At 44.2% G+C, this 21,092-nt stretch overlaps 1 protein-coding gene and 1 pseudogene across 2 annotated transcripts in view; both read left to right on the top strand.

Annotated features, from left to right (window-relative positions):
- LOC143961523 (alpha-2,8-sialyltransferase 8E-like) overlaps nt 1–3,322 on the top strand; it is a 44,854-nt gene extending 41,532 nt beyond the window's left edge. For both annotated transcript variants that reach the window (XM_077470818.1, XM_077470817.1), the window contains one exon: nt 1,356–3,322. In XM_077470818.1, coding sequence (XP_077326944.1) covers nt 1,356–1,815 — 460 coding nt within the window. In that variant the 3' untranslated portion in view covers nt 1,816–3,322. The remainder of the gene's footprint in view (nt 1–1,355) is intronic.
- A 6,782-nt stretch (nt 3,323–10,104) lies between these two features.
- Nucleotides 10,105–20,900, top strand: LOC143961522 (olfactory receptor 10A2-like; annotated as a pseudogene).
- Nucleotides 20,901–21,092: the final 192 nt, after the last annotated feature.

The raw sequence follows: 21,092 nt of genomic DNA, 5'->3' as shown, positions 1-21,092 counted from the left end.
GTGGCAATATGTAACATGTGTGTCACAATCAACGTTTTCACACGTAGGCTCCCCGACGCGTGCGTTTACATTTGTGCGTGTGTATATGTGGGGTGGGGGGCCTCAAAAAAATTTTTTGGGGGGGGAGATTTTATGTGCTCGGGTCTAACTTTATTTTTTTGAAAATAAAAAAGTTTTTATTTTTACTTAACTTTTTTTTCATCACATAGGGGACAAACAATCTATCTATCTATGTGATGATTTTTTGGTGACAGGTTCTCTTTATTGAGATATGCAGGGTCTAAAAGACTCCAATGTCTCCCCTGTATTTCACTGAATGTTTTGCAATGTGTAGCAGGGACACCGAGAATGTGACCCAGAAGTGACGTCGGAGACATCGCTTTCCAGGTCACTGCAAGAAGGGGAGGAGAGCGGACGCGTATCCACTCTTCTCCTTCCCCCTCCACCCGTTGGCATCCGCCATGACTGTCCCGGGCCTGCCTATGGGCAAGCGGAGCCCGGTAAGCATGGCATGAGCACGCACACATGCGGGGGGGGGGGGCGTTGGTACTGGGGGTGTGTGAGAGCAATCAGGCAGCAGCGGCGCCGTCCAAACACCCCTCACCGTTAGGTCCGTACTATGTATGGACCTTGGCAAAAGGGTCCCTTATAATATAAATAAGCATGACAGGTCCTCTTTATTACGAGACTTCAAATCTCACATTTACAATTAAAAGCGGAATTGTTTATTTATTTTTTATTAAATAATAAGTAAATTAAAAATAAATTAAATTTAAGGCCATTAGGCGGAAGTGATGTCAGATGTCGCTCCAGTCCTCCAAGGGCATAGAGCAGAGTGGGATCCATCTTTGCCTCACGTGACTTCCTGCCCATCGCTCCAGGGGATTGGATCGTTTCCCTTTTACCGACTGCTCCGGTAGCGGGGGAAACGACCGGGAAGCTACCCATAAAAGTAAATAACATTTTTTATTTTGGGTTTAATACAGCTTTAAGGTACCTTTTACACTTGTGCGACTTTTCCTGGAAATGCAAAGTTGCATGACAAGTCGCACCCCATGATTTCCCATGGGTACCTTTGAGACTTCAAGTCCCTGCACCACTCTGGTCCAACTTTGATATGACTTGAGGTCCATAGACCTCAAGATGACACAGGCATTGCCCCAAGTAGCGTCAAATTGCATAAAAGTCGCACAACTTTCAGGTTGCAAAAGTGTGAAAGGGGCCTAAAGCACAATTCACTGTACACATTTTCTTTCTACATGAAGAGTATCTAAATAAAATATATACACTTATCAAAGGAGTGAGTGAAGATTAATATTCCTTTTAATTACAATTGTTTATTTCTCCTTCATTAGGTTCAGCAGTCTCAGGGATGAGAGGAAACCATTTATCACCATGGTGAAAGAGTATGGCTCCTCTTTGATCCTCTTACCAGCTTTCTCATTTTTGATGAACACAGATGTCTCCTTTCGTGCGCTCTACACCATCAATGACTTTGATATGAGGAGCAAAGTTGTCTTCTTCAACCCGGACTACCTTCGGAAACTGGCTGCTCACTGGAGAAGTATGGGACTCAAATTTCGACGACTTTCTTCAGGCATTATGATGGTGAGCGTGGCGACTGAAATTTGTGAGAGGGTGACCCTTTATGGATTCTGGCCCTTTTCTGAGGACCTTAGTGGAGTTTGGATCCCACATCACTACTATGACAATGCCCTTCCGAAACCCGGATTTCACTCAATGTCCGATGAATTTTATTGGTACTTAAAAACTCATGTGCAAGGGTCTCTATGTCTAAACCTGGGACAATGCTAAGTTTTTTTGTAATACAGCTGAATCATTTTTTAATTAGGGATGAGATTTGGGTTTAGGTCAAACATTGTGTCAGAATCTTGATCTGGGGCTGTAGCTCTTCTCATTGGGCTTCCTGAGATACTGGACAGTGCCCTATCTGATCCCTTAGATAATCTTGCCTTCTATCTTGTTCCTCTTGAACCTTGAATTCTTTGCTCCTTCCATGAACTTCTTGATTTAAGCCATGTCTCTGCGCTTCCTGCTTGACAGATTGCTGTGCTCTCTCCAGCCAAAATCTTCATCCTTGCATACTTGCAGCTGTCTGTATCTTTGCTACTGACCTTTGGCTTGTTTGGCTTGTTTCCCAACAATGCTTTTGCTTGATCCCAACCTGCATCCACATGTTACTGACCTTTGACTTTGGTACTGACTATGCCTCCACTTGATCCCTACCTGCTTCATCTGTGACTAGACCTTCCAGCTGGGGCAATGCTGAGAACTGCAACCTGGTAGTAGCTTGCAGCAAAACCTATCTGCACCAGGAGCTCTGGTGAAGACTGTTTAGTGTTTAGAGAGAAAACAATTAGTGCGGCACTTAAAGAGGAAGTAAACCCTGATGAGTTTACTTCCTCTTTCATTACCTGTAAAGGCAAAGCATAATGGACTACTATGCATCGCATAGTAGTCCATTATGTGTCACTTACCTGACACAGGAGTCAGCGAAGTCACCGCTGTCCCCTGTAGTTCCGAGCGTCCATCTTCTTGGTAGGTCTCCGTGGGTCTCGCTGCTCCGGCGCTGTGATTCGCCGGAGCAACGATGACGTCACTCCCGCGCATGCGCACGGGAGCCGAGACTCCATCGACGATGCCCCGCTCAGTGCGCCTGCGCACCGCTGTCTATGGCGCATGCGCCGTAGATAGCGGTGCCCGTCTTCAGGCAAATATCTCCTAAACCGTATAGGTTTGGGAGATATTTCTTGGACCTACAAGTAAGCCTTAATCTAGGCTTACCTGTAGGTCAAAAGAGGGGAGGCTCTGCTGATTTTATTATCCAATCATGTTCAAATGTGCAAGCTAAAATGCTGTTTTTTATTTTCCTTACATTTCCCCCTCAGATCTATAGCGACTGCACGACAAGTGTACTTTCAGTGCTTTTTCAAGTGCACTTTGCACTTGTAGTGCAAAGTGGATTTGCCTTTAGTAAATAACCCCCATAGTGTGATATCCTTATATACAAATACTGTAATTAGAAAAGTAACCACCAAAATGATCTGAAACATGCAGATAGCGTCCAAAATTTATAATGTCCAAAATATAAAGTGCAAGTGCTGTGTGTTCCACACATGGTTCTTAGTTGATCCAATAAATAACGTGACAGTCCATCATAGGTGTTTGGATGAATATAATGCTGGTGTCTTCATGCAGTGTGCACAAAAATCCTAGTGCTACCCTCCACCAGATGTACCCTCACCCTAAGGGCTTATGAAAAGCATCTGTGATATATATATATATATATATATATATATATATATATATATATATATATATATATATATATATAGAAAGGCCAGTATGCTGGCCTGAAATTATGGGAGGAGCCCGGTGGAATATATAACCAGCCCATTCGCCTGTCCTCCTCGTCGGTTCCGGTGCGCGATACCCGATACGTCAGGTATCAAGCGCCGGCCATTCAGACCAGACGCAGTGAGCCCGTTCGTCAGTTCCCGCATTTTTCGTCCCCGTCTTGACAGCTCGTCTTCCCGTTCAGCAGCGTCCGTCGGTTTCGCCGTCGGAGTGTCGCCGTACCCGTCGAATTTGTCGTTGCACGTCGGGCTGGCTGTCGCAGGTAGGGCTTCGGCACCCCCTTTTTCAATTCATGTATTCGATGTACCGTCAACATTCCCTGTACTCACGAGCCGCTCGCTGCTTTCAAATCGAATGTTTTCTGTGGCCCTCGTACGCATGTCGCTATTTTCTACTTTCGATGCAGTCGTTATCACTTTTTTGACACGTTCGATTACGCCACGTCAGGCGATTCATTCGCAGGTACGGCATTCGAAACCGTTCGACTGCCCGAGCATTTCTATTAGTATCGGTCGAATCGTTCGACTCACAGCCAACTGCTTGTTACGACAAGGCAAGCAGTCCGCACGTTTCGCTTGCCCTGCTTCAATTCGAATATCCCTTCATTCATGCAGTTATGTTATGTATTTCATTCGATCTCATTCCAATTCATTTCACTCCCAGTCATTTCTTCCATTTCGAATCATTTCTGTCACTAGTCGCGCTCCGGCGCGAATCCTGTTGCACCTCTGGTGCACCGATTCGCTTTGGAGTGCCCCCAGGGTTTGGCCTCATTTCTGTACATGCTCCAGAGACTGAATCACTCGCAGGTTCACGCACGATCCCTGATTTTTGTCTTTGTCATGGCATATCATTTCTGTCACTTATTACGCTCCAAATCGAATCCTGTCGCATTCTCTTATGCACCAATTCGTCTTGGTGTGCCCAGCTGCTACGCCTCATTTCGGTACATGCTCCAGAGACGGATTCTTTGTAACCTACAGTCCAGTCGTTGAATCCTGTCTCTGTCATGGGATATCATTTCTGTCACTTATTACACTCCAGTTCGAATCCTGTCGCATTCTTTATGCACCGATTCGTTCTGGTGTGCCCAGCTGCTACGCCTCATTTCAGTACATGCTCCAGAGACGGATTCTTTATTGTTACCATCAGTCCAGGCGTTGAATCTTGTCTCTGTCATGGGATATCATTTCTGTCACTTATTACGCTCCAATTCGAATCCTGTCGCATTCTTTTATGCACCGATTTGTTCTGGTGTGCCCAGCTGCTACGCCTCATTTCAGTACATGCTCCAGAGTCGGATTCTTTGTTGTAACCATCAGTCCAGTCGTTGAATCTTATCTCTGTCATGGCATATCATTTCGGTCACTTATTACGCTCCGATTCGAATCCTGTCGCATTTATTTATGCACCGATTCGTTCCGGTGCGCCCAGCTGTTACGCCTCATTTCAGTACATGCTCCAAGGACAGGACTCATCTGTTTGGTTCAAGGGCTCGTCCTCCGATTCTTGTCTTTGTCATGGGTTTCATTTCATTTCACCTATCACGTTCCGGTACGAATAGTCACATCTGTGTACCAAATTCATCCCGGCGTGCCCCAGGAATGGCCTCATTTCAGTACATGCTCCAAGGACAGGATTCATCCGTTTGGTTCAAGGGCCTCGTCCTCTGATTCTTGTCTTTGTCATGGGTTTTCATTTCATTTCACCTTATCACGTTCCGGTACGAATAGTCACTTCGGTGTACCAAATTCGTCTCGGCGTGCCCCAGGAACGGCCTCATTTCAGTACATGCTCCAGAATCCGTTTCGTGCTCAGTCGCAAAGTTGTGGCATGGCGATCCGGATCTCTGTCATGGCAGCTTCTCTCATCTCACTATCACATGCGGTCTGGATGCCTACCAGGGGGGCCTTGCTCCTCGGCCTCATTTCATTATAAAGTTGCCTCAAAAGGAAAACAGCTTCGTTTAGGCGTGTTGCGTTGTTTTTCTCCACATTCAAGCGCAGACTTCCTGCAATCGTCGTAAATACACATCCAAGCGCAGACTTCTTGCAGTCGTTGCAAGCACGCATCCAGAGATAGACTAATCGCAATCATTGTACCAGCACGCATACGAGCAGAGACCTCTGGCAGTCGTCGCAAGCACGCATTCGAGCCTAGACCTCTTGCACTCGTTACAAGCACGCATTCGAGCATAGACCTCTTGCAGTCGTCGCAAGCACGCATTCGAGCCTAGACCTCTTGCACTCATTACAAGCACGCGTTCGTGCATAGAGCTCTTGCAGTCGTTGCAAGCACGCATTCGAGCATAAACCTCTTGCGGTCGTTGCAAGCACGCATTCGAGCACAAACCTCTTGCTATCGTTGCAAGCACGCTTTCGAGCATAAACCTCTTGCAATCGTTGCAAGCACGCATTCGAGCATAGACCTTTTCCAATCGTCGCAAGCACGCATTCGAGCATACACCTCTAGCGATCGTTGCAAGCACGCATTCGAGCGTAGACCTCTTGCAGTCATGACAAGCACGCATTCAAGCATAAGCCTCTTGCGATCATTGCAAGCTGATGTCCGGGCTCAACTTATGGCAATCATTGCTGGCAGGCACTTCTGCCTGCTCAATAGGTTGCTTTGGGGGAAGCCTGGATACCTTCCTAAATGTCCGTTGTATTACAGGGTACTTATACTTATAGGCATAGTTGATCCAGGGAAAATCCGATTGCCTCTCGAGGGGTCAGGAAGGAATTTTTTCCCCTACTGTAGCAAATTGGCCATGCTCTGTTGGGGTTTTTTGCCTTCCTCTGGATCAGCTGCGGGCGTAGAATTGGGGTGTCGGGTGGTGTGATACCTTATTATTTCAATTGTGGTTGGACCGGATGGACTTCTGTCTTTTCCGGCCTGGCTGCCCACGAAGCCTACTGTAAATCCTTGCAATCGCTGCAGGCACGCGTCCTAGCATAACATCTTGCAAATCATGGCAAGCACGCATCCTGGGTAACATCTTGCAACCGTCGCAAGTACGCGTCCTAGCATAACATCTTGCAATCATGGTAAGCACGCATACTGAGTAACATCTTGCAACCGTCGCAAGCACGCGTCCTAACATACATGCAAGCATAACTCCCGCACTCTTCGCAGTGCACATGCGGAACGCGAATTGCTCGCAGTCACCACGTACACATCTCCTCCGACAAACTCCCGGGCAATTGTCGCAAGCACACGTACAAACACAACCTTTACTCATGCCAAGGCTCGCGACTTAGCATAACTTCTTGCAATCGTTTGTTGCAAGCACGTTCTCAGTGGTACGCTAACTGGCTACACCTCATTTTCAGCAGCACTTAATTGGCCACTCGTCTCCTGTGGCCTTTCTTACAAGCCACTCACTGTCGCCTGTCCGGCTGTCTCTTCCTTGGGACAGTTGAGTTCAACCTCCGTCCGCACCAGGATCATGTTGTCACACGCGACTGGCTTCTTCCGTAGCACGCCCAGGCTATTTCTAGCCAGCGTTCAACATTTCTTATTCTTACATGCTCGGAGAACCATCTGTTGTTACAGCCCACACAGCAAGATCCCCACTACGATGCGTCCAGAGGCATCAGCCCATAATCTTCGGCCAATGCTCGCCCATTACAACTGCCATCTTTACGGACACATAATACCCTCGCAGATTCCCCAGTTTAGTCATCCAAGAGACACCTACAGTCCCTTCACGGTATGTCGAGCGTCCCTATGCACGTCATCCCTCAGGGGTCGCGCCTCTGTGTCACGCCGATTGGTCTTACTGTCTCTCTCACAGGATCCGGAGCAAGTCCTCAGCCGGGTCCCCGCGGCAATAGCAGTCCTTGCTATGCGGGAGGAATTCCTATCGTCTGGGAGTGACGTCTCTCTGTTCATTCCCTTCGCGTCTTCCCTTTCTCCCCAGGTGATGACTGACGCAGCGGCCTCCACGGGCTTGCCGCTGATTTTTTGGCCACCTCTGGCTCGCAGCTCCCTGGCCTCCCCAGTTACTGGCAATTCCTGGCTGCGCCAAGGCGCCTCTCTGGTGGTATGTACTTCCTACGTCAACTGGTCCAGCTCTTGTTGTTGTTTCAGTTCAACATCCATTCTTCCTTTATCCCCGGTAAGTTCAATCAGGCAGCGGACGCCCTCTCCCGCTTTAACCTTGTCGCGTTTTCATTCAGGTACCCGGAGCCGGACCAACATCAGCAGCTATCCCGGACTGGTCTCAACTGACCCTGGGTTAGCCCCTCACCTCCTAGCGGCTACCCAACTCGTTTGATCACTCCCTTTCCCGCAATACCCTCAAGGCCTATCAATCAGCCTGGAGGGCCTTTAACCAACTTCGTCACGTGTCACAGTACAGAGACGTCCCGTGTCAAGCAAGTCACAGCCTTCATTTCCTACTGTCACTCGCAGTTGGCGTCATCCTTTAATACGATCCGGCTATACATGACCGGTGTACAACATCTTACGTCCCTCCAGGACCCTACCGTACCCTTCCTATTTTACCACGCCGTTCGGGCTGTTACGCGCGGTATCCAGGAAGCGCCAGCCGATGACCGGCACCAAAACGACCGCCTATCACAGGAGACGTTTAGAAATACGTCAGACTTCCTGGCTACTTCACCTTTTCGGTCTCCACGTTGGTGTCATTTACAAGCAGCCATACACCTCGCCTTCCCCGGCTTCTTACGGCCAAGCAAGTTTACTTGTTGTAGCCTCACGGCACGCATGCTGTACCAGCACCACCTGGTCCGATACAAAGACCATTTCGCCTTACACTTAGCAGTCTCCAAGACGCAGCAGCTTGGCTCGGGTTCGGACATACACCGCTATAAGTCCAACAACCGTCGGTACCCGGTCGCCATTTTCACGCGCCTGTCGGCCCCTTTTGGCTGATCAACCAGGAGTTAGTCCTCTTCTGCCATTTCTCACTAAACCCCTGAACGCTGCCCGGTGCAACGTGTCAGGATACTCCCGGGTGTCCTTCACCTCTGTCCTACTCACATTATCAAGAAGTGGGGCAGATGGAGGTCCACCTGTTTCGCCCGCTACATACCCAATCCGCAAGCGGAGATGACCCAGGCCTTTGTCGAGCGCACCCAGTAACAAACTTGGATCAATAAAATACAACCCCTACCTGAATGATTTTGCCCCCTTATTTTGGTATACCGTACGTTAGACCAGGGCACACTTTCAGGTCCATTTCAAGTAAGCGAGTTTATGTTAACCTTGTTTGTCATCCTTAACCGTATCGGTCAGAGGGCTCCATACCATAAATAGAAAGGCCAGTATGCTGGCCTGAAATTATGGGAGGAGCCCGGTGGAATATATAACCAGCCCATTCGCCTGTCCTCCTCGTCGGTTCCGGTGCGCGATACCCACCCACCCATCCCCCTTTTCAGGGCATTTCTCAAGCATCATACTCCTCATGAGAGTACTCTTTTCTCCCCATTCATATTCATTTCATTTATCACCCACTTTCTATCTAGGGTATGCCCCCTTATTTTGGTATACCGTACGTTAGACCAGGGCACACTTTCAGGTCCATTTCAAGTAAGCGAGTTTATGTTAACCTTGTTTGTCATCCTTAACCGTATCGGTCAGAGGGCTCCATACCATAAATATATATATATATATATATATACACTTATCTTCTAGTACGGATGCCCGGTCACCATATAAAGTGCTCCGTCCTGATGGTATCTAGTGACCTCCACACACATAAGCCACATGTAAAAGCAACAGAAGCTTGCAATAGTGTAATATTGTTTTTAAAATGTATTTATTCCAAACTTCACACCACATAAATGCACTCACATTTCATAAAATAAAACAAGCCTTGGTGCACTCATATGTGCTAGAGCGATGGTATCATCTGTAACCGGATCCTGCAGCCCCGGTCAGCGGTGTTCCCTTCCTAGCCCTAATCCAGAAAATGTCCTTGTTCCTTGTATGTCAGCCTATCAAGCTCCTCCTAATGGTTTTGTGCCTTCCTCGAGAAATTGTGACTGGCTGACGTATTTCCCATGTTATTTATAGTGGCGATTGCCACCATTTTCTTGTAGCCTGCGGTCACTCATGGATAGCGGCCATTTTCTTATAGTTCATTTGTGCTCATATTAATCCTAGTGCAGTGACTGTCTTTATCCTAGCAAGATTTCCACACTCATTTGTGAACTCCTTTATAATGTATACAGCTTATGGTTTCTAGATTGCCCTCCTAATGTGTAAGCCTATTTCGCCATAGGTCCAGACAGACTTGAACTAATGACTAATATGTCATTCATTAATTGCCACCATTTTCCTTTAGCTCACAATAACACAGGAATAGCGGTCATTTTCTTGTAGTTTATATGTGCTCATATTATCCTTGGGGTGGTGACTATCTATATCCTGGTACAACTTTCACATCTATGTGTATGTTCTTAAGTGATGCATTCAGCTTATTATTCCTAGATTGCCACCCTAGTGGTGTACCTATTTTAATATAAATTCAGAAAAACTTCATCTGTAGTTGGTATCAGTCTGTGAACCTTCCAAGATAATATAATAGTATAAATAAATGGAGTAACAGATATGTTATTAAAACTGTGTATTACTATATTAATTTTAAGTACATCCAGACCCCTATTTATTTTAAATCAGGAATAAATATTAATAATATTTAAATGAAATTGTATTAAATTAGAATTTAAAGATTTATTGTAAAAATTGAAAATATTAAAAAAAGCGTGAAAATATTATTAAAAATGTATTAACATTTTTGTTAATAAAAATATAAAAATATGTAAATGAAAAAATTGGCCAAAAACTGTTAAGATCAAATTCCTTAATTAAACCTCTAGGCAATAATGATCCCAATTCATATACCCACCAGGTTTCCCTGTGACTGATGGTCCTAATTAAATGGCTACCCCTCCAATGTCTTTTGTATTTTTCTAATCCCCAGAACTCTATCCTTGATACATTTCTATTATGTTATGTTCTAAGATGCTGGTACGGGTAATGTTCCTTTTTACCCTTAGTTATTTGCTATGTTTAGTGCTTAGACCCCACGCCTTGGGTGAGCTGCATCATCCGCCAGGGTGACTTGCTCGTTTACTTACCCAGCTAGTGGATGGGAGCCTCTCTACTTCTACAGCTACTGGTTTCAGAGCTTGATCCATGACTGAGACACATGGGTTCAAGGTGAACCTTGCGTAATCAAAGATTTTGAACCTAAACTAATGCATATTTCCACTGACATAGCAACCAGCAACTGATAGTGAACATTTTGGTCTTTGAGATTTGATAAGGTAGCTTAACCGCATGCCGACCAGCCACCTCAGTTGTACTGCAGAAACATGGCTCCGCTGCGTGAATCGCCATCATAGTACGTCAGTACCATAGATGGCCACAAGGGGGTGCGCCCACGCCGCCGGAGGCACGCGCACGGGCCCTCTGCTTTCCCACGGAGCCGATGCGTGTATCCGGCGGTCGCGATCACCGCCCGGCTCCCGTGATCGCTCGGGGCACACGGAAAACCGGGATCTGTGTGTGTAAACACACAATTTCCAGTTCTCTAAAGGGGAGAACAGACAGATCGTCTGTTCAGACAGAATATGAACAGACGATTTGTTATCTCCCCTGCACAGTCCCATCTCCCCTTCAGTTAGAACACACAATGGGACACACTTAACCCCTTCACTGTCCCCTAGTGGTTAACCTCTTCACTGCCAGTGACATTTTTACAGTAATCAATGCAATTTTATAGCACTGATCGCTGTAAAAATGACAATGGTCCCAAAAAGGTGTCCAAATTGTCTGACGTGTCCGCCATAATGTCGCAGTCCCAATAAAAATAGCAGATAACCACCATTACTAGTAAAAAATTAATAATAAAAAAAAGCAATAAAACTATACCCTATTTTGTAGATGCTATAACTTTTGCGCAAACCAATTAATATACGCTTATTGCAATTTTTTTTTACCAACAATATGTAGAAGAATACATATCGGCCTAAACTGAAGGAAAAAAATATGTTTATTTTATATATTTTGAGGATATTTATTATAGCAAAAAGCACAAATATTGCGTTCTTTTCAAAATTGTCGCTGTTTTTATGTTTATAGCGCAAAAAATAAAAAACGCATAGGCGATCAAATACCACCAAAAGAAGGCTCTATTTGTGGGAAAAAAAATGACAATTTTGTTTGGGAGCCACGTCCCATGACCGCGTAATTGTCAGTTAAAAAGTGCTCTGGTTTTTGGGCAGCCAAATTGTCCGGGGCTAAAGTGGTTAAGGTATAATTTAGATAAGCCAGCAACCTCTCTATAAAAGGTTTGGTTTCCAGCAGCCAAACTGGCAAAATGCTAGCCATGATGACCCTCTTAGTTAGGTTGCTAACAGTTGAGACAAATTTAGTTTTTGGCTCCCATGTAGCAGAGAAACAGTGTTAAATTGATTTTGGCTGTTCTGGGTTGTGCTGGTGGTAGGCTCAACTACTTTCCCCTGATTTATGGAAGGTTCCATAATATAGTGAGTGGCAGAGACCCCATTTGCGTATTCACAAATCCTCATTCAATCCCTGGGAGGGTAGGTAGGAGGCGAAGGTGGGTTTAAATAGGATGGGGCCTAGAACAGCACAGAACAGTCCTTGTTCATATGGGAGAACACCTCCCTGAGGCCCTGAGGCCCTCTGTGCTGATAGCTGCAGCTTAGAAGAAAGCCATCTAGGTTTCAGCAATAGCTAGGGGACCCAAGTCCAGAGCTCCTGGTGCAGGATACAGGCTGGAGTGCGCATTGGATCACTAGAGCAGAATACAGGTTGGAGTGCATGGGGTCAGGCTGGAACAGTTCACAGGTTGAAGGGACTCTGGAGATACTGGGGATCACTAGAGGCACACAAGAGCATAACAGAGCACTTGAGGCAAATGACACTTGGAACACACTGGGGCAGGTATTGGGGATCATAGAGGAGATGCTCAGTAGCACAAGCGGTCCCGCTGCTACTGTATGGACATGTTGCTTGAATGCCAAGCAACATGCATGCTAGCTCTTTAATACAGCACCCACTGTGTGATAGGCTAAGGCACCATCAGGACCCAGAAACCGGCAGCCACCGCATACAGAGGGAAAGACCCGGTGATATTTCTCTCTAGTAAATTTGGGCCTAGCCTTGCTCATTAAAATTGTCCTGCTGCTGGCCCATTATATGCTGCTGCATAACCTGAGATCTCTTGAATCTTGTAGAAAACATCTTCTTGTTCTTTTTGTCTTTGGAGCATAGAACAGATGAGTGTTACAAAGACATTAAAACAGGGCTACAACACTACTACTACAGCCTCTAAAAATTGCCTAATCGTTCTTCAACCATGCTATCTACTGGAATAGCTCTCACCAAAAGTCCTATTTTTGAAATGTAAAATTTACACAGGGCAAAGAAACCCCCTACTCCCTCCCCATGTGACAACACCCAGGGCTGATGATTGGCTGCTCTAACACAAAGTAGGGATTTGTCCCTATTCCTCTTACCAAGAAGTACCATTCTGGGGAATTTTGGGGATCCAGGACAGGTGGAGATAACTGGATGTAACAGTGGGTGCTTTGGGATTTCCGTTATACTGAACATTATTTCTTTAGTTTATAAGAGCATATTTTAAATTCTAACAGGTTGTTTTCCCAGGATACAAATTGTGAAATATCACATACTTCTGTAGGGAATTCTCATTCCCTTGTTTTCCTCCAAGGAGACAAATTAATATTTTAGAGTAACAAACATCTTTCTATAAAAGACCTCTTACATTGGCATCAACGTTCTATGGATGGTCCAGAAAAAAGGATCTGTGTGCTGTAAGTAGAGAGCACTGTGACTTTTCCCCGACTCTTCTCCATCTATTGCACATCACTGTTTTTTTTCTGTAATCAATGAGAATCTTCCTTGCAGAACTGGTGAGTGGACCCAAAATTTACAACACCAGGAGACAAGCAGGTTGAAGAAAATAAAAAAAATTACTTGATTCCCCATCCACACCTTCATGATGGATGGGAGAATCCTCCTGGCTGAGCTATTGTATTCTAAGCCCTTGTACACACGGTCGGAGATTCCGACAACCAAATCCGTCAGAGTAATTCCGACGGATTAATTCCGGAAGAGGTCCGGAAGTGATGTTGCATGCACACGGTCGGACTAAGTTGTCGGAAAATCCGATTGTACATAACGTGATGACGATATTTCGTTACGACGGGACTACGTTCAGGCTAGTACCCAATAGCTTTGGTCTAGGAATTTGATCTGAGCATGCGTGGCACTTTGTCCGTCGGAGTAGGCTACACATGATCGGAGTATGTCCGATCGGAGCAGTTTGTCGGAAAATTTTACCCACAAGTTGGAAAAGTTGGTCCGTCGGATATTCCGACGGAAACAGTCCGATGCAGACCACACACAGTGGGAATATCCGACAAAACGGTCCGATAGGACACATTCCGTTGGAATCTCCGACCGTGTGTACAAGGGCTAACAGTAGAGAGATTTCCCCACCGCCAGATTACACAAATCAGCACTGCAGTCTATAGCGCTGATCAAGTAGCTAAACATCGACAGGTAGGTTGTGCAGATGTTGATTGGTGGATCGACTTCTGTTCAACCAGAATGCCCATGCATGGTTCACAGCTAAATTTTAGTTAAATTTTCGATCCATGTATGGCCAGCTTAAGACCTCATTTAGAATACTGTGTTTCCTTGTTCCGGGGACCTCACTTACAAAAAGACATTGATAAGATAGAACGAGTATAGAGATGGGTAGCAAAAATGTTGAAAGGTCTGAGGGATAATACATATCAGTAAAGACTTCAGAGACGTAATATGTACAGTCCGGAGGAAAGAAGCAAAAGGAGTGTCAGAACTGAAACCTTTAAATACATCAAGGGTGGGGAATATAGTTCAGGGGGGGCAGTTTTTTTCAATATGAAGTCAAGCTCAAGAACAAGGGGACATGACCTCAAACTAGCAGAGGGAAAATTAAAAATAAACCACTTGCCGAGCAGCAGCCGGCATGATGCCGCATATTGCTGTAGGTGTACTTCGGCACCTTTAAGGGCGATAGGAGGCGCGCGCCTGCTGCACAGCGGGGGACCCGATGTGCGTGGTCGGCGGCCACGATGTCCACTGGCCACCCCCGATGGTGGGCAGGAGAGCCAGAACGTGAATGTGTGTGTATAAACACATACATCCCCGTTCCGACAAGGGAGGAGAGACAGAGCTGCTGTTCCTAGTGGTTAGGAACAGCGATATGTCTCCTCTTCCAGTCAGCCCCATCCCCCACAGTTAGAAACACACATGAGGGAACACATTTAACCCCTTGATCTCCCCCCTAGTGTTAATCCCTTCCCTACCAGTGATATTTACATAGTAATCAGTAGATTTTTATAGCACTGATTGCTGTATAAATGTCAATGGTTCCAAAAAAGTGTCAAAAGTGTCCGATCTCTCTGCTGAAATGTCGCAGTCCCACTAAAAATCTCAGATCTCCACCATTACTAGTAAAAAAAATAATAATAAAAATGCCATAAATTGTACCCCTATTTTGTAGACGCTATAACTTTTATGCAAACCAATCAGTATAAGCTTATTGAGATTTTTTTTGTAACAAAAATATGTAGAATATATATCGGCCTAAACTGAGGAAGAAATGTATTTTTTAAACATTTTTTGAGGGGGGATATTTATTATAGCAAAAAATATATATTTTTTTCTCAAAAGTGGATGTGGGTGTGAACTTTATAAGACAAAGCAGAAGCCCAGTACTGGAGCATGGTTGTGGGGCCCTAGGGCAGATTGGAGCTGGATTTTGTAGAGGATATGATAATATGATAGGGAGGCTGCTGGGTCCCCCTGGAGCTAGGGGCGGGGTTGACAGCTCCGTGAGCAGAGAGCTGATGTTTTTTTTGTGACAGCTCTGTGCTCTGCCCCCCCCCCCCCCCTGCTCTCACTGAAGCGCTACACTGTGGAGAGGGCGAAGCGGCCAGCTCAGGCTCTCAGCAGCTTGCTGAAAGGATGAGATGAGTGCCGGTCCAGGCATGTGGGCGTACCACGTCTACATTGTTGGGATAATGCCTGAGCCTGGACTGGCTCTGTGATGTCAGCCAACAGTGGGGTTCAGCCTGTTGTCTGCTGATACCGGGTCACAGGAGTGCAGAACCAAGTGCATTCCTGTGATCCACAGGAAAAGTATAGCCAAAACGAGCTTTGGCTATACTTCTCCTTTTAAGTGTGATCAAAAGATAATGGCAACAGAAAGAATTTTAGAAGGCAAATAGTATATTTATCTGTACAGTTCTATAAAAAATACATTGCTGGGAATTTTGGTGAAAAGACACCAGGTTTAAAGCCCAACTAAACTTTCAGTTTAAATCGTCTCGATATGTTCCAAGTGCTTCAATAGAAACATTGTGCAAAAGTCTTATGCCATGTACACATGAGTGGATTTTCCGGCGGAAAAAAGCTTGGCTTGCATACACCCGGTCACACAAAAGTTTGCAGAACTTTCGACCATCAAGAACACAGTGACGTACAACACTACGACGAGCCGAGAAAATTAAGTTCAATGCTTCTGAGCATGCATTGAATTGTTTCCGAGCATGCGTAGAATTGTTTCCGAGCATGCATCGAACTGTTTCCAACCATGCGTAGGAATTTTGCACATTGGAATTGCTACAGACGTTCGGAATTTCCGATCAGAACTTTTTCTGACTGAAAAATTGAGAACCTGCTCTCAATCTTTTGCTGGCTCTGAAAGTCCAATGGAGCATGCACACGGTCGCATTTTCCGACCAAAAGCTCTCATCTGTCTTTTGCTGGCCGAATTTCCGATCGTGTGTACGTGGCATTATAATTTGTTTTCTATAGAAAGCAGACACAGACTGAGTAGAAAAGGCTGTCTACTGCCAGCATGCTAAGAGAAGGATCCTTACTCTCTGTATGGAAGAAGTGGTCTTTCTGCAGAGAGTCAACATGACCTCTGCTGAGCCAGAAGGGCAGCCCAAACCAGGATTTAATGAAGCTCGTGATTGTATTCAAAAGTTAACTAGTGCTTTCTCAAAGAATGTAAGTCTACACTAGGGATGAAGTTTGGGTTCACAGCTACCATGAGTTTAAGACAAATCTTGCAGGTTTGAGATAGACGGCTCCAGTAAATTTATGTTGCAGCCATCCGCTTGTGCTTAACCCTTCACTCTTTGGACATACTACCTACAGTACACCCAAGGAGCTGAAAGTTAAGGGAAATGTTTCCCTAGGTGTCTTAGGTAACAACTCTCTGATTGCATGATGCAAATTCTGGTGACCGCTGACAGTCTTGATGTGGGACTTTTCTTATGCCCCATACACACGGTCGGACACAAATTTTGTCCGAAACTTGTCTTGCATACACACGGTCACACAAAGTTGTCAGAAAATCTGATCATTCAGAATGAGGTGATGTACAACACGTATGACAGGACTACGTAGAGGCCAGTAGCCAATAGCTTTCGTCTCCAAATTTGTTCTGAGTATGCGTGGCACTTTGTGCGTCGGAATTCTCTACACACGATTGGAAATAGTCCGATCAGATTTTGTTGTCGGAAAATTTTAGATCCAGCTCTCAAATTCCAACGGAAAAAGTCCGATAGAGCTCTCACATGATCGGATTTTCCGACAACACAATCCGATCAGACTTTTTCCATTGGAATTTCCAACCGTGTGTACGGGGCATAACTATAAAATATGGTAAAAATGGCAATAATTGGTTATCCTCGCGCTACAATGGTGAAGCAAACAAAGCTGGTATGGTTGCAGCAACCACCGACAGAGGTGCAAACCCTCCCCTCAAGTGATAATAATGAAAAAAGAATGGTGTTGCGCTCCACACAAAGTAAATTAAGTCTAATAACAGTAAATAGATAATCGCATAAAAAATCTAGAAAACGCACCTATGCGATTAAAATTAATTTAAATTAAAACTATAACCTATGTGCATAAAATATTCATAGTGATAAGTGGGATATTCAAAATATATACATAATCCTAGTGTTATTCATAAACAATCAATAAAAAGATTCAAATAATCTATGCAATCAAAATAAAGTGCAAGTGAGAAAATAAGCAGCAAAAACGCAGATATTAGCAATATCAATCCAGAGAATTGTGAGATCCAAAATGCATATCAATTCATAAAAGTGCATTCAAGTGCCAACGTATAAAACAATTTGTGTAAAAGTAGCAGATAAATAGACTGGGGGGTGTGTATAAAAAAAATATCAAAAAAAAAAAAATATATATAATATATAAACCTAAAACAAAGTCCAAAGGAACTCCTTAAAGTATCTCTAATTATCGTAAAAAATAGCAATCCATATCAGTTCATACAAAGTGAAGTGAATCCACACTGTGCTGTGCAAAGGGTTAATTCTATAAATGAATCCGAGATAGTTCCACTGGTGATCTTACAATTCCTCAAAGTGGGTGCTAACACACTGAGTGCAGTGGGTACCTTACCTCACTGCTGTCAGTTAGACAGCAATATGCTCCAATATTTAAGGTGTATATCCTCAGTTAGGGTGTATATCCTCAGTTGGTATAGGTACAAAAAATGCTCCAAAGGTTTAAGGTGTATATCCTCAGTTTGTACAGGCACCCCAGGTAATTCCCTCCAGGTACTCCGCAATGGATCACAGATCAACCCGAAAAAGAGAAAAGGGGCTCCAATAGTGAAGTATTGTCACACAAATTCTTTATTATAAAAAGGACCAAGTCCTGGGTACTCACATTTAAGTATCATAGTAAAAACGTTACAGCTAAAACAACGAACGGCCTCCTCGTTCGTACCCCGGGCGTCGCTTTCGGTATCCTCCTAGGCAAATCCTACGCGTATCGTCATTGATCACGTGACTTCATCAGGGATATATAAAATATGGTACCCTCATCATTCAGGCATGCCTGGAGCGAGTGGTAGGACAGGGACAGATACCCCACTTGTTAGGGAGAGCAAATATCATGGGGAGAGGTTTTTGGTGAGTAGGGTCAGCGCAGGGACATCGCCTGATTAGTAGAGACATCCCCGTATCTGGATCACCATAGTGGGGCTCCCTTCAGCAGCATTCTAGTGCCCTTATAGTACACTACAGACTGCCAACCCCCCCAAGCCAAAGACGTCCGGTAATACGGGCCTAAGCCTGGTGATACTATACAAATACCAACTGCTACATTGGCTATTATCAATGCCAATGGAAACTGATTTTATTAATTACCGCTACCTTCATTGCAATATACAAGATACATTGCAACATCCAAACTGTGTGTGGTCTCTTGCTTGCCAACTGAGTGCCCCAACTATAAATGTTCTCCCTCCCCATATCCATCTTGAACCATACTAGGCCACATGCCTTTAACATGGGGGTCCTATTCTAGATGGGACTCCACTATCAAAGAACCTTGTTCCCATGTTGATGAAGACTAGGGCCTCTACCCCACAACCCCGGCCTGCAATATAAATCCCTCATCAATCACATTGTCCAGCGATGTAGATACTCATAAATCACACCGAATAACACCTTTCAAAAGAACAAACATAACCAAACAATGGCCATTCACCGAACGATAGCTCCCTGACTTGTTTTCTCCATCATTAGGGAAAGGGCAAGGATAGTGGAAGGGGAAACATCTTTGCCCAAATATGGCTATGACCCGCTGTGTCCTTAGCAACCACTGACATCAAGGTGTTGAAAATGAGATTCACTGATTTATAAGTATGCCATTTAAAGTTAGCATACTGCTTTGTACAGATTCACTTCGAAGAAAACATGTTACAAGAGCTGTGTAATATTCATGTTCTTTCTTCTCTACAGCTATAATTCACAGGGAGGGATCATGCATGTCTTTTTGGATGCCATCCATACCCACTCTTCTCTCTATCTCTTGTCCTTCCTTTTTTAATCTCTATTGTCTTATACAGTGTTGTACTAGTTGAAAGTGAGTATCAAACGTCAGCTTTGTCTGAACAATCTCAAAATCATCATCTACATTCAGAAAAGCTAACGTTAACTCACCCACAAACATCATTTGGTTGGCAATTTAGCCTTTAATACTGAATTTGATCAGGTTTCATTGACTGACAACAGTTGTCAATATTTATATGTTGTAACATTCCCATATTGTCTTCTCAATTATGTATATGCAGAATAATATTGTATAATTTGTTCTACAGTTTTTGAAAATTAATAAAAATATAGAAAAGAAAAGGGCTATGAAGAATAGTACAGAGGTATCAGATTTTTTCCTTCTTGGGTTTAGCACACTAGGAGATCTTCGGAATTTAATTTTTATTTTTTTGCTCCTGATCCACATCATGACTTTATTGGGAAACCTTCTCATTATATTCATAGTAGCAAGTTCCCACCACATTCACACCCCCATGTACTTGTTTTTAGTCCAGCTGTCCCTCTCAGACATGGTCCTTACTATAAATATTGGACCAAAGATGCTGCATGTCATTCTGGCCAATGGGAGCCTAATATCCTACAACTCATGCATCTGTCAGCTATACTTTTTTGGTCTACCAACAATTTTTGAGTGTTTTCTCCTCTCGTCTATGTCCTACGACAGGTATTTAGCAGTATGTAACCCTCTCCGTTATCAATCAGTTATGGATATTAGACTTCAAACCCATCTCATTCTGTGGCCTTGGTTTTTAGGGTTCACCATCCCACTGATGACGGTCATCTCGGTCAGCAGTTTAGAGTTTTGCAAGCAAAACATCATAGACCATTTCTTTTGTGACCTGCCCCCTCTACTTAGACTGTCTTGCTCAGATACGTCTGTGGTGGAACTTGAAATGCTTGTGGCATCCATGCCTATCCTTCCGGTGCCGTGTCTTCTAATTCTAGTGACGTATAGCTTATATTGCTGTCACCGTTTTGAAGATCTCTTCAGCCACCGGAAGACGGAAGGCCTTCTCCACCTGCAGCTCCCATCTCATTGTGGTTTGCACATATTATGGGACATTGCTAACGCTCTACTTAGTTCCATCTGGGAAGCATTTAACTAACATAAATAAGACTCTATCATTGCTGTACACTGTTGGTACTCCGATGTGTAACCCACTAATTTACACTTTGAGGAATCAAGAAATTATGGTCAGCTTGGTCAAATTCATTTCTAAAATTAGGTCAAGAGAAGTTATGTAAATCTTTATTGCTTTGTTCATTCATAACGAAAACTGGTTTGTACTATTTATAAAGATGGGTTATACAATACATTTTGGTGTTGTTCAAGTATGTTGAGCACAAACAACAACTGTACTAATAGCTGCCTCTCTGTTTGTACTAAGTGTACCTCATTATAATATATAACATATCTCAGCCTTCTAACAAATACACTCATGGGTCCTGCTGCACACATGATGTTGACTATATATACTGTGTATTTGTATCCCTTATTCATATATATTTTTACCCTTTCCTTTTTCTCTTAGGTTTTCAACCTTCCTATATATTTTTACTGTTTCTAACAATAAAATAATAAACAATATGATTTTAATTGGAGGAGGGGTGGGGACTTCTTTAACCACTTACGGACTGCCGCACGCCAATATACATCCTAAGTTTGAAGAGGAATATCGTTGTTATGGCAGAAGCTAGCTGCCATAACCCCAGTATCCTCGTCTTCGGCCAGCAGTCCACTTTCAGATAAAAGTG

The sequence above is a fragment of the Lithobates pipiens genome, unplaced genomic scaffold, assembly GCF_037356315.1.
Source record: "Lithobates pipiens isolate NorthernLeopardFrog02 unplaced genomic scaffold, aLitPip1_a1.2 Scaffold_8, whole genome shotgun sequence".
Taxonomy (NCBI): Eukaryota; Metazoa; Chordata; class Amphibia; order Anura; family Ranidae; genus Lithobates; species Lithobates pipiens.
Note: the sequence above shows the minus strand (reverse complement) of the source record. Positions and strands in the feature narration are given on the sequence as shown.